Source organism: Hyla sarda, chromosome 10 (genome assembly GCF_029499605.1).
Source record: "Hyla sarda isolate aHylSar1 chromosome 10, aHylSar1.hap1, whole genome shotgun sequence".
Lineage (NCBI taxonomy): Eukaryota > Metazoa > Chordata > Amphibia > Anura > Hylidae > Hyla > Hyla sarda.
This window is the reverse complement of record NC_079198.1, coordinates 23190016-23205066: the sequence shown is the minus strand read 5'-3', so window position 1 is coordinate 23205066 and position 15051 is coordinate 23190016. Positions and strand designations below refer to the sequence as shown.

Genomic DNA, 15051 nt, shown 5'->3' with positions numbered 1-15051 from the left:
GGCAAATGACATTGCCGGTGTATACAATGCCCAGACATAGAGAGTGTTCCCTTATGTGATGACTCTATGGTCTGTTCATCTAGACCTGTCGACTATGACAGTGATCCATGACGGAATCTATTAGATCTGATTTCATCATATTACAGTATTATTTACATCCACTGATGTTAAATTTTAATGTACGGTCCACATGGGATGTGACCCCACATCTCCTGCGGTCATTTATATTTGGTTCCCATTATGAGCTGCTTTCTGATATTGATTTGCATCAAGGGGTTGATGTGTGCTTTACTAACTGTGGAGCTTCTGGACATAGGTTGGTGGGCAAATTTGGGCTCTGCCCTGATTGGTACCTGTTTCTCAGGCAGGAAGTTCTTGAGGACATAACAGAGCTGCACATCTGGACTCAGTACCAGTCTTTTGGATCTTCTGACTGGGGCCTTCCTGCCTTCCCTCTTTCCTGCCCTCCTCCTTCCTGCCCTCCTCCTTCCTGCCCTCCTCCTTCCTACCCTCCCTCTTTCCTGCCCTCTGTCCTTCTTTCCCTCCCTCTTTCCTGCCCTCCTCCTTCCTGCCATCCCGGAAGCTAGTGACGTCATAGCCCCACCCCTAATGACATCATGCCCCGCCCCCTCAATGCAAGTCTATGGGAGGGGGCATGACAGGGGCGGGGCTATTACATCACGAGTTCCCTGCGCCGGCTCTAAGCATTCTGAACATTTTGTTCCAAACGCTGAGCAGCGGAGTACCCCTTTAATAAACAGACCGTGGCCTTATGTTTCCAATTTTAGTGTCTGTGTTTTTTTTATTTTCTTAGTGCTAAGTGGGGGGGTTGTGGGGTCTTACATTCCAAAGCCTTGCCTACACACTGTAACTAGATCACAGGTCATGTTTGTGTACATAGTCATGTGGGAAATGAAACAACTTTTTAAAGGAATATGGTCATCCTGTTCACCCGCACTAAACCTAATACACTGGGCTATAGTGGGGGTGAACAGGAGACCAATAAGGGGTCACTGACTACAATACTTACCTTTAGTACTAAGATGTGTCCCACTGAAAATCCGCTTCTATCTTCTCTGAATTGCGCACTGGAGGCGGGTCCTGCTGGCTCAATTTGAATATTTATTGTCCAAAGTGTAAAAAGATAGAAATAACGTGAGGCCACTCAGCGCTTCCGTGCGCCAATGAACTTCACTTTATTCTTTGTGCATTAAAAAACACAGACAGGACAAAAAACCTGGGTGGCGCCGCAATTACAGCGGCTGTTTCACACGGAGTCGTGCTTCATCAGACTGCATACCTTCACCTGTGTGGGGGGAGGTATATACCTTCACCTGTGTGGGGGGGAGGTATATACCTTCACCTGTGTGGGGGGAGGTATATACCTTCAGGAGGCCGGAAGAAGGACGTTCCTACGTCCGAAACAGCCGGCGTAGCCTCTGAGCGCCCCTTACCGTCTCCGTCTATGCTGCGGTGATCCCGGACCTCGGGCCTGCAGCTGTTTACCCGCGGTGAGTGCACGCTACTCTCTTTCATTGTATAATTTACAAATCTGTTTAACTTTCTGGCACCAGTTGATTTAAAAAAAAAAAATTTCTACTGGAGTACCCCTTTAAGTACTAACTATGGATCATAAGCATCCCATCTCCTCACATGTCCACCATGGCCACCAGTGGTGGTGGAGCGATGCTCCATTCCAAGTGCTTGTTAAGGTAAAACTAATCATTTTATTGTGGAGCTGCCTTCCTGAGCATAGAAATAGGTATTTTCTTTTTGATTTTTCTAAATAAACATTTTTACCATGAAATTAAAGTTCCCCGGCTTCTTGTAATCATGGCCACCCACTTCCTGACAATTATGTTCTCTGTATGTTAATTGAAAGGTTACACTTGAAAAGATCATACAGCAGCAGGGCCATTCACCACCGAAAATGCCAGTCGCCCTGTACTCCAACTCAACCGTGGGCAGATTGGGAGATTATAATTAACCAATTGCTTTTGTGATTCTGTTCATTGCATTAACTTTAAGGTTTTATTTGAAGCCATACAAGCTTTATGGAGAACGAAAACTTTTCGAAAATGTTTTTAACATGGGGGTCAAATGTCCAACAAGTAAATCACCGCTGTTTAGTTCACTGCTTATGGGATTTCCAAATATACCCAAGTTCTACGGTCTTCATTTAGAGTCCCATAGCGAGTGAATGGAGCATGGCCAAGATCTGGTGGGCATTCGGCCTCCGTTTTCTGTGATCAGTCAAGTTTCCAGCAGTCGGAACCCCACCAATCAGCTAGTTATCCCCCAAACTATGTATTGGGAATAACTTGTATTTTTGGGATAACCCCCTTATTGTTATGCCACTTTTATATGCTTAGGTATGATAATATGCATGTGATATATACCGTAAAAGGCATTATTACAGGACAGCTCTGTGGTTACCCCAGGGATCACAATAATGGGATTAAAAGTGAAGGAACGGGGAGCACCCTCCGTTGTAAGATACTTTGTTTTGCAGTAAGACAGATTTCTATGACAATGCATGTAAAATAGGAACAGGAGGCACAGTTCACACATGTAGTGCTAATGGAGATTCCAAGTGGATGCAAGATCAAAAAAAAAATGGGATGGTAAATGTGGTGCACAGATAAGATGTAGAACAAAATCAATGACAGTAAATGAAAGTTGAAAATCCTGCACTCACCGTGTCCATCGCTGGGTCAGTGGAGGCTCATGGAAGGAAAGGGGGTAGGAGAGGTAGACGGGGGCTCAGAGGCAACGACCGGTGGCTTCGTGCTAATTAGCACTTCTTCCGGCCTCAGAGGCCGGAAGAAGTGCTAATTAGCACGAAACCACCGGTCGTTACCTCTGAGCCCCCGTCTACCTCTCCTACCCCCTTTCCTTCCATGAGCCTCCACTGACCCAGCGATGGACACGGTGAGTGCGGGATTTTCAGATTTCTATGACATCTCAATAAGACATATTATAACAGTCCAATTGGTGAATATTGGCATAAGTGCAGTGGTTTTCAGACTTTAGCATGCATGTTAGGCCAACTCTTCAATAAAAAATAAAAGGCATTGCAGACACCTACTGGTACCTCCTACGCCAAAGTTTAAAGACCCCCTACCTCCCCGATCAGATTGAGCAGACATAAGCACGTGGTAGCCCGCTTCACTTATTGGCTTGCATCGACCTATGTTCTGCAGGCCAGGGAGTGAAGCACACTGATCGTGGGGGGTTTCAAGACTTCTTAACTATTGACTTTGTGACTTTTTTTTTTTTAATGTTTGAAATGTGGATCCAATGACAGCAACTTCTAATGCAACTGGTTGTCCAGTTAAGACATCTCCTAGATAAGCTGTCATGTATCATGTGGTATAGAAAAAAAACAGCCTTGAAGGACTATAATGCAAAGTATTTGAAGTTTTTGATCTTGACCAAGTCTATGAAAAGCAACAATTTTTCAATACTGTATATTAATGGTAATTTCATAAAATAACTTTTAGTCAACTAATCTCTGGTTGTATCTGAATTATTACGGCAAGAGATAATGGGTACAGCCACTAATGGCAGCCATTCATTGTGCACTGTAGGTTGTCACCCAGCTTCTTAGTATTGGTTTGCAGAATTACATTACAGGTTTATATGACCCTATGTATATTTATAATATACACTGTAATGTCGGCCAGTAGTGTTTGTCATTCCCATATTATGTATTTATGCCATCTTCTTTGGATATGCCATAAATGTCTGCGTTCAGAATACCCCTTTAAAGGGTTACACAGCCGCCACTCCCCCTCCATTCATGTTTATGGGAGTAGGTGTGATGGCTTCGTACTAGCCATCACGCCCCCTCCCATAGACATGAATGGAGGGGATGTGGCGTGACGTCACAAACGCAGAAGCTCCAAGCTTCCGTGTTCCGGACGCCGACGCTGCCAGCCCGGAGATCGCGGGGGTCCCCAGTGGCGGGACCCCCATGATTAGACATCTTATCCCCTATCCTTTGGATAGGGGGTAGGATGTTCAGTGGAGTACCCCTTTAAAGCAAGAAGGCAACTCCATGGCCTACATTTCCTGGCTCATAAAGACATATAAATTCTATAATAATTAAGAAAAATCTACTCACCCAGAAGATGAGGTTGAAGATGAACATGGTGATTTTGATGCACAGTAGGCACCCACGCGTCATACTCATTTTCTTGAGTTCTAGAAGCAAAAGAAAAGACAGATCCAGATACAGGACAATAACTCGGTTCTCCTTTTTGGTCTGCCCTGAGGTTTGTTCTTCAGGAATAGACTGTACCCCACTGAAGGAACAACTGTCCGCAACCCCCCAACGGCCCCTATAAACTCCTTTCCATCGAGCTTTGCGGCCCCGCGGTGGAGAGCTCTGACTGTAACTGGGGTCATCACTACTGGACGTTTGCATCTTCTCTGATGGAGGCCTAAATCCTACTAAAGAAAAGTCACTTCAATTCTGTCCACGTCACAGTCCACAGTAGCTGAGCTCAGAATCCTATATATATGAATGCATATTTCAAATTTTTCTTAAATACGTCTTGATCGAGAGTTCCTATATGAATATTTTCGCTCCAAAACATTTCGAAATAAGTCCCAGCAAGTAATGTACAGAGAATGCCTTATAGGAGTCAGTGCGCCACATAATCGTCTTACTGTGCAAGGGAGCTTACGCTTTAAGGGAAAAGAGCCAGGAATTATACCTATTACAAAAGTGAATATATTTAGGTTACCAGAGAAATAACATTTCTGTATTTAGTGCGATCAAATTCTTATCATTACCGCCTTTGATCTCCTGCAGTAGTCTGTAGTGCGTCCCCCGGCTAGCGATTGACAGCCCACACTAATTAGTGGTTGAGTTTCCACATACCCCTGGGCCGTCTTTCATGTTATCTCTCTCACAAGTATTAGATACAAAGGCAACACAAAAGTACAAAAATACTTCTCGAAATAGCAAAGCAATGCCAAAACATACAATAAGGGCTTAACAGGTTTCACCATATGGGGGAAAGGTTATGCTCCACCATCCAAGGCTGGATCATGACTGAAGCCTTCAGAGAAACGCAAAGCTTCACTACAAAAGAGATCATGGAGTTTGGCTCCTAAAAACTTTCCATTTTACTGCTGATATCTTGTTTCCTCATAGGTCAAAGTGGAAGCAGAGACATCCACATTCAGCATGACCCCTTTAGATCAATGGCACGGTGCCATGGACAGTCAGGAAGAGATAACCAGATGGTCATTAACAGCAAACAAAGAAGGGCAGATATCTAGTATTGCATCTCTTCAATTCCGAGCAGCTCCGGCAAAAATGTCAGCACAAATTAATTAAAGCTGAGAAAGCCGATTCCTAACAGAGCCAAAGAACTTATCCATAATTATAAAGTCTTTAGTAATACTCAAGTCCCGAAAAAGACAAGCTCGAAATTGAAAATCTCAACAGAATTCACATTAACATTCAATATGCCCCCATGCTACATTACAGCTGATAACACGACCCATTAGAATTCGTCTAATAATTAATGATTGTGATCCTCAGTAGGGTAGCCCCATCTAGAGACAACATGACCGTCTCGGCAGGAGGTATCGAAAGATATTCTAGCCCCTTGCACAGTTTCTGTAAAGAGGACAGAGTGCTGAGGAAGAAACCACAAAAATTAACTATGGCAAATCAATAGGTATAAAGCGTATTCAAGTAATTCATGCCGTAGAGAAAACATCTGACATGACCCCATCGATTGTGACCCTTCACCATGATTCTGAACTATAGACTAGGTTTATCCAAAACGATTCCTATGCTAATATCTTTCTACATATACATTCTGTCATCTATAGAATAAGGAGATCTGTGATGTCTTGGGAAATAAAATATGACACTAAGGAGTTACAGGGACTTATCAAAAAGCTTTAACATCCACAAGACTCTCTATACGACTCAACGGTACTAGAAGTCTCGGTAATTACATGTAGCTCAGGATTTCATCACAATGTAACCATAAGAACTAAACATTATTTGGCTTATAATTTTACATTATGGCTAAAACCCAAAAACTATATAAAGCGCCTTGTCGAAAATAACAGGACTGTTTATAGTGGCAATGAAATATACAAAGTTGTAGGAGGGCGCTCCCCGTCAACGATATAGATGAAGAGGTTAAGAAAGGTGACAAAAGAGCAAAGCCATGGGGGAACTTGCAAAGCAGAACTAAAGTTGTGAAGAAAGTCAGATAACAAGAGGGGTCAAGAAGCAAACATGATGGATAGGACAAGGTGAGGAGGTTGTGTTTTCCCAGCGTGCTCCTTATTTAGCTTCCACTGTTTATATATTCATGATGAAGCACTTGATCCAGATGATTAAGTTCTCCATGTGTGGTGTGTAACCGGATCCTGGTGGGGTGCCTATTTGTAAAGTGCAGTCCTTCTCTTCTTGCAGGTTTTTAGGAGATGAACATCACTTCTTAAAGTGGTATGCACTCGCGTTCACCGCAGAGATGTCCGAATAGTCCTCTGTCAGCTCCTGGGGGAACAAGCTGGTGTCGTAGACCATTGAGAAGAAATCTGTTGGGATCACTTGTACACTGCAGGTCTATTCCCATACACATGTATATGGAGGAATTGCTAGAGGCTAGGTCTTGGCTTCTCCAGATTCTAGGTCACTTCTTAAAAAAGCAAGTTCTGTGCAGCCTTTACAATGATGACCTATGCACTGGAACAATGAGGTCCATGAAGACAATGCAAAAATAAATCAGAGTTGTAATGTGAATGAATGGAAACCCTAGAGAGGACTAACACCAGGAGACGGATGCAGGGAAGGCGAAGTGCAGGCAACGGTTGCAGTAACCACATGCATCGTAGATAGATTGTCTTGTCGTCAGAGGATCTTTTTCATCGCCTGTTCTGCATTCTCAGCAAATAACCACTTTCCTCCTGGTTTGTCTTGGAGTTTGCTCTCAGACCCTCCAGCTCTCAGCAGCGAAATCTTCAGGGAGCTCTGCGTAATCCGAATGCACTTTCCAGATGCATCTCATCATTAGGCTCATGAATACATTATTAATTAGAAAAAAGAATTTCGGCTATGAGATCCCAGAACTGCAGGAATCTGTGTTACACCAACAATCCAGTCTCTTGCTTGGTTTTATCCCCCCCCTTTCCCTAAAAAAAAATATCCTTCCAGTGCTGACAGCTTGTGATCCAGCTCCTTACAAGGCACCGCGGTAAAAGGGCATGGAAGACGGGGGAAGAGGACAACAAAGCCAAAGGGGTGAAAAATTGGTAGTCAAGGCACAGAGAGGGGTCAGGGATGGGAGAGGAGAGACATCAAAGTAGAGAGAGAAAGAGCAAAGGAAAGCAGAGGAATAAATTCAATAAGCCGAGAGGAGAGAGTGTGGGCTAGAGCGGATAACTGGGACAGATGGGAAGGGATGCGGGCAGTAACACACTCCTATATATGTGGAAAAAAATTACTTCAAAGAAAGTGGAGCAGCAGAGCTGAGTGCGGGCTGGGATGTCACCCTGCACTGCAATGCAGCAACTTCTACTTTTGAGTGAAAATGCAGAAAAAAAAAAAATTCTTGCATAGCCATAGGGTCAGCTGCCTATTGCTCCGACTCCATTGGGGGGCTGTCATCCCGAGACCCATTGCAGATCAAAGGCAGATGGAAGGTGACAGAAGGGCAATATGGACGGCTATGAAGATAATGATCTGTCCCTGTTATTCCCGAACCAGGATATAAGGGAACCGCTCCGAATAGTGTCAGATGCCGTCACATTGCAGAATGATGGGCTACATGTTACGATATTATTGGAATTATTTATGGAGATAATAGAAAAAAACATAAGCAAAAAAAAACAGATAAACAATAGAGCTGGATTTCACTATTAGGGTCTATTCACACAGGGGGGGATTTCCGCACCAATTCCGCTTCCTTGGGTGGTTTCTGGCTTGTGCGTACTTTGTGTGGAATTGGTGCGCAATTCGTGCGTAAATTCAGAAGTGTGGAATCCCATGGAAGTCTATTGTGCTTTCATTTGAGGCAGAATTCTGCGAGCGGAAATTCCGCCTGTGTGAATAGACCCTTAGGGTCTATTCACATGGCGGAATTTCTGCTTCAAATTAAAGCCCATAGACTTCTATGGGATTCCGCACTCCCATTCACACTCCTGAATTTCCGCTTGCGGAATTCCGCAAGCGGGAATTCAGGAGTGTGAATGGGAGTGCGGAATCCCATAGAAGTCTATGGGCTTTAATTTGAGGCGGAATTGTGGCGTGTAAATAGACCCTTAGGGTGCGTTCACACGAGAGTTCGCCTGGCGGCCGCCGCCGGTGTTGCTTCGGCGCTGGGGCCACGGGGCACTGAGCCGTCACCATTGATGGCTATGCAGTGCTCACGGAAACCATGCAAAGAATGAACACGTTCATTCTTTGCATGGAACAATTTCAGCGGCGGAATTGTCCGCTGCGGAAATTCCGCAGTGAGAACGGGTCTCGCGGAGACCCATTCACATTAATGTTAAGTTCACACAGCGGAGTTCCGCTCGTGGAATTCCACGGGAATTCCATAGTGTGAATGCACCCTTAGGCTAGTTTCCACACAGGTTTTTTTCTACTGCCATTTTTATACCTGTGTAAAAATGGCAATTTTTTTTTTTTTTTTTACCCTGTGGCAGTTTTTTACTGCCTTCAGGATAACACTCTGTGGGTCAGATGCAGAGCGCCTAGCCCAAGAAGTTTAAGGCCATGTTTACACGATGGAATGTCTGTGTGCGGAATTCGCAGGAGAATTCTACACGGACATTCCGCTGCAGCAGAGTCTTATTGATTTCAATGCGATTCTGCTGCACTGTGCACATGGCAGAATTTCCACACCAAATGTTTCTGCCGTGGAAATTCTGATTCTGGTGGTCGCAGAAAGAATTGACGTCTGTCCTTTCTGTGGATTCCGCATGGAAATACATTGCCGTCTATGAGAGCGGGTCCTAGTGCCGTCTATAAATGACCGCTGTTGGTGGAATGTCCGCACGGAAATTTTCCATGCGGACATTCCACCGTGTGTGCATAGCCTAAGGAGGTAAGTAGTGATGCACGGCATATGGTATACAGTGGTGCATTGTATTTCTACTTACCTCTGTAGATGCTGAAACAATGGTGTTTTTGCCAGGACAAAATCGGAGATAAACGGACAAGATAAGGCGGGGAAAAAAACGCCAAATACAAAAAGACCGATTTTTTTCCCTTACCATGTCCGTTTTTTTTTCGATTTTATACTTCCTTGATAACTCCCTGCCAACATCTGGCCACAGCATTTTTGCCACAAAAAAATTGCTGCGCGGCAGTTTAGGCATTTTTTTTGGGTGTATCCTTAGGGATTCCCTAGCGATCAGTTCACTATATCTTAATTTGCAGCTATCGTTCCATGTTATCAGCCATTCCTTTACATCACATATCCATGATTTTGGAAACTGCAGACACCTTTATATACATAAGTGTTGTGAATGATATTAGCTGCGCTTTAGTAATTCTGTAAGCCGGCGCATTCCCAACCAGGGTGCCCCCAGCTGTTGTCAATCCCAGAAACTGTGACCCAGAATTACCTTCCACAGCAGTGTTTCCCAACCAGGTTGCCGCCAACTGTTGCAAAAATACAACTCCCAGCATGCCCGGACAGCTAGGAAGGTAATTCTGGGTCATAGTTAGTGGCATTGACAACAGCTGGGGGCACCCTGGTTGGGAACGCACTGGCTTACAACCAGGGTTTGCGCAAAAAAATTGTGGCTGTGTGTGGCATAAGTTCAATTTCAAATTGTCACTGTAGATTAATTCCTAATCACTGCAATCCTAATAGGAAAAATGGTAGAAATGTCAAGAAGATGCATGTGGGAAAGTTGCATATTTTTCTCAAATTATTACTTACGCGATAAAGCAATGATTAGTGATTATAGATCGTGCCAACCCCCGTACAGAGCGCCGGCCGACGCGCCCCCTTCATGCATACCAAAGAGATACATGGAAGGGGGGGGGGTGTTGGCCGCGGCTTCCTGCTAAGATAGGGGATAAGTTATTTTTCACTGCACTACTCCTTTAATTCCCCTTATATCTATAAAACGTACTCAGATTTTTCAGATTCTTGAGGACAATGAAAGGTATTTTCAGTTTTTGGGAAACAGAAATGCATTTATTGGTAGATGAATGTCAGTATGGATTCCACATCCAGATCAGTTAGGCATGGGAACGTGCGCTAAAAGAACATCAGGGTATTTTTGTACTATAACCTCTAAGGCTATGTTCACATAGCAGAATTTCCATGCCAGAAACATTTGGTGGGGAAATTCAGATTGCGGAGTCCGCAGAAAAAATAGACATTGGCGTCTATGAGACGCCATTTCCGAGCGGTCCTAGTGCCGTCATGTTCTGCCGGCGCTCCGCTGTCAGGGGAATATCCGCACGGAAAATCTCTGTGCGGACATTCCCCTGACAGTGGAACGCCGGCAGAACATGACGGCACTAGGAGCGCTCGGAAATGCAATGTATCATAGACGCCATAGACATGTCTATTTTTTCTGAGGACACCGCAATTTGACATTCCCCCGTGTGAACATAGCCTTAGAGTGTTCACCACCCATCTCTCAAAAAGCTTCCCACCTACTAGGTGTCATTAGCGTTTGGAGTAACAGAGTAGATAGGACTTTGTGGGAGCAGGAATTCCGGCGCTGACCAAGGCAAGGAGTCACGGAGGTAGTAGTACCAACCATACGGTTTATTAATAACAATGCAATGCGTTTCGCTGCGCATGCGCTGTTCAGTAAGAACAGCTCGCAGAATTGTGAGAAAAATAATTCAAAACCCACATTTGACTGCACAATCCCTCCAGAAAGATCTGGCAGACACTGGAGTTGTGGTACACTATTCCACTATAAATAGATACTTGTACAAATATGGTCTTCATGGAAGAGTCATCAGAAGAAAACCTCTTCTACGTCCTCACCACAAAAATCAGCATTTGAACTTTTCAAATGAACATATAGACAAGCCTGATGCATTTTGGAAACAAGTTCTATGGACCGATGAGCTTAAATTGATCTTTTTGGCAGGAATGAGTAAAGGTACGGTTGGAGAAGAAGGAGAACAGAATTTAATGAAAAGAACCTCTGTCCAACTGTTAAGCATGGGGGTGGATCAATCATGCTTTGGGGTTGTATTGCAGCCAGTGGCACAGGGAACATCTCACGAGTAGAAGGAAAAATTGATTCAATAAAATTTCAGCAAATTTTGGATGCTAACTTGATGCCATCTGTAAAAAAGCTGAAGTTGAGAGGATGGCTTCTACAAATGGATAATGATCCTAAACACACCTCGAAATCCACGGGGGATTACATCAAGAGGCGTAAACTGACGGTTTTGCCATGGCCTTCAATCACAATCTCCTGACCTCAACATAATTGAAAATCTATGGATAGACCTTAAAAGAGCAGTGCGTGACACACAGCCCAGAAATCTCAAAGAACTGGAAGACTTTTGTAAGGAAGAATGGGCAAAGATACCTCAAACAAGAACTGAAAGACTCTTGGCTGGCTACAAAAAGCGTTTACAAGCTGTGATACTTGCCAAAGGGGGCAGTACAAGATATTAACTCTGCAGGGTGCCCAAACTTTTGCAGATGCCATTTGTTTGTGTTCTGTTATTTTAAAAGTGTAAATGATGGAAATAAAATCTAACTTTTGTTGACATATTATAAGAATGTCTAATCTGTAATTTGATGCCTTTTGGAGATTTTTTCCATCTTTCCTTGGCTTCTTTATGCACATTAATAAAAAAATTTACCTGGGGTGCCCAAACTTTTGATCCCCACTGTAAATAGACCTTATGTGGCAGATATGGACCCCATATATAAGGGTATATAAGACCCCACCTGTAACTGCTACTTCTGCACCCTCTGCTCCTACACATATAACTATCTAGACCCTACGGGACTTTTTCTTATGTCCCCATTTTGAACACTGAGCCATTGATTCATGTATATGTGAGGATCAGGTAAGACACCTTAGCCAAGTGCCATCCTATGTGAATGTCCATCTTCCTCTTTGGGTATCTCAGGACATAGTACACCCACTGTATTACAAAAGTGTAACCAAAAACGACCCGTCTGCATTATCAGTGTATCTGGTTATTATAAGGATATAAACCAAGGACCGAGGCCAGGAAGCCATCAAGCCTTTATTCATTTCTGTGCGTTCCTTCCCTGTTAATATTCTGGATAATCCATCACGAAATGAGTTTATTTTAAGTTACAGGAGAAAAGACGAATAACGTTATTAACATTCGTTGTTATAATCTGGTATTAGTTTTACAAACCGTCTGACAGTCTTGTCTCTCCATTGCTGGTTATAAATGCCAATATAAACTCCTATTACCGCGTGGAAATATTATCCAGGAAATGATCACCAGCCGCTACAGTGTCAAGCTGAGGAATGGTTCCTTTACAACGCTAGGTCAGATAAATCCCCCCGGTGGGTGACATGCTGATCTCCAGATAAATATTTATTCTCCCATATTCTGACCCACATTCCCAGCATTGTCTGCGAGGTTCTGGTTTCTTTTGAAGGATGAGATATTAATGTGTTGGAACGAGCAGCAGAATGTTGAGATACATTTCTACAAGCCGCGACTAACTGCATGTACGTGACCATGTAGATGTCTGCAGCACATCTGTAGGACATGTGAAATTCCAAACACTAAAACCTATGTCTTAAGGTTTGTAACAATGATGTGACATCCAGAGGCCTCCCGACTTTCTTGGAACTGATCCTTAAAGGGGTACTCCACTTGAAAACTTTCCCAGAAAGTTAAACAGATTTATAAATTATTTCTATAAAAAAAATCTTAATCTTTCCTAAACTTATCAGCTGCTGTATGCTCCACAGGAATTTTTTTTTCTTTTTGAATTTCTTTTCTGTCTGACCACAGTGCTCTTTGCTGCCCCCTCTGTCCATTTTAGGAACTGCCAAGAGTAGGAGCAAATCCCCATAGAAAATCTCTCCTGCTCTGGACAGTTCCTGACATGAACAGAGGTGTCAGCAGAGACCATTGTGGTCAGACAGAAAGGAAATTCAAAAAAGAAAAGAACTTCCTGTGGATCATACAGCAACTGATAATTACTGGAAGGGTAAAGATTTTTTAATAGAAGTAATTTACAAATCTGTTTAACTTTCTGGCACCAGTTGATAAAAAAAAATGTTTTCCCCCGGAGTACCCCTTTAAAGGAGTTGTGTAGTAAAAAATAACTTATCCCCTATCCAAAGGATAGGGGATAAGTTATAGATTTTATAGATTGTGTGTGGGGGGGGGGGGGGTCTGAGCGCTGGGACCCTCCGCGATCTCCTGAACAGGGCCCTGGCTGTCTGCTGGAAGGGGGAGTGCCGACCCCCGCACGGAGCGCTGGCTGACATACCCACTCCATGTACCCCATAGAGATACATGGATCTATAACTTATCCCCTTTCCTTTGGATAGGGGATAAGTTATTTTTTGCTGCACTACTCCTTTAAGACTCCAGGTTAGCTAAAAAGAACTGAATGAGAGCTGCTCCTTATCTACACATTTCATCCACTACAGAGGCATTATCGCACTGGTCGGACTGTGCAAGCTAAATTGGTTGTTCCATCGGGACAGTTAAGTCGCGTTCACACGACGGAAATTCTGCATGTGTTTTCTGCGTGGAATTAACTTTAATGGGATTCCACAATGTCATTCACAGAGCAGAATTTCGCATTCTGGAATTCTGCTGCTGAAATTCAGTTTTCCGTGGTCCGAAAAATTTAAGTCTGGTCTTATATTTTTCTGGACTACGGCTGTGGAATCCCATTGAAGTCATAGGGGTTGACTTTCTGCTAAATTTGTGCAGAATTCACGCACAATACATGCAGATTCCATAAGGAATCTGTGCAAACTATTTATTGTTCAATTAAATAAAGTCTATCCTTTTACTGAGATGTGGAATCATGCAGAATCTGTGCAGACATTTCTGCAAGGATTCTGCACGAATTCGGCACCGATTCCGCATGTGTTTAAAAATGGTGGAATTCTGCACAGAACCAATGCGGATGTAGACATCATGCAGATATGCAGAGTTTCCGTTGTGTGAACGCGGCCTTAGGCGCAGAATCTGCATGCATTGCGCGCAAATTCTGCAGAAGTCAAGCACCATTGACTTCAATGGGATTACGCAGCCGAAGTCCGGAAAATATAAGACCTGAATTATCTTTTTCTGAAGATCCCCCAGAGTGGACAGCATGGGAAGGGAGGGGGCACATGACAGGGGCAGTAGGAAGAGGGAGTTAAGGGAGGTCAAAGAATGGGAGGAGTTAGGCTACGTCAGAAGGCTTTATAAGGGGGAAGACAGGAAGGGGAAGAGTCAGTGGAGAACAGAAGATTGAGTGTGTCCCGCCCGCCCTGTAAATCAGCTCGAGGGGTAGGGGCTGGTTGTTGGTGGGGTCTGGTGGGCTTGTTGTCACAGCAGCGGGAGTTGGAGGGGGATTTGGAGGCATGCTTGAACGGTTGGTAGCAGCCCGGTCATAATGGCCAGGGGGAGCTGGGTTGGTACCCAGATACTTATGGGGGGTCCTTAGTAAGAAGGCACAGAGTGGTCTTTGAAGGTGGTGCCCTCGGGTTAGGAGATGGACGATCAAGGGCACAGTAGGAGAGCGGATGGAAGAGAAGTTGCCTTCAGGTCCCCCTCCTGCCTGTTGCTATTTCAGGGTTTAGGATCAGTTTCGGTTTGCACTATGCAAAATGTTATGTAAAATGTTATGGGGGTAAGGTTTTCCCCAGATATTATATATATATATATATATATATATATATATACATACAGCACAACCAAAGAGGGAAACAATGATGGGTGCCAGCAGATCGTTGTCCCAGGTTATGGGTCAATAGTAGACAGCAAGATGAAAAAATTCCACTGCACTCCAAGTTAAGATGTAAAGGTGATGGATTTATTAGCCTGACGGCAGGGACATGCACAGACATTTTGGGGGG

The 15051-nt window shown here is 43.9% G+C and overlaps 1 protein-coding gene across 2 annotated transcripts in view; it reads right to left on the bottom strand.

Annotated features, from left to right (window-relative positions):
• LOC130294341 (tetraspanin-4-like) overlaps nucleotides 1-15051 on the bottom strand; it is a 98948-nt gene that overhangs the window by 33373 nt on the left and 50524 nt on the right. Inside the window, exon 2 of one of the 2 annotated variants that reach the window (XM_056543980.1) lies at nucleotides 4127-4206. In XM_056543980.1, coding sequence (XP_056399955.1) covers nucleotides 4127-4195 — 69 coding nt within the window. In that variant the 5' untranslated portion in view covers nucleotides 4196-4206. Of the gene's footprint in view, nucleotides 1-4126; nucleotides 7441-15051 lie in introns of those variants that run through there. The other variant, XM_056543979.1, reaches the window with a different exon arrangement.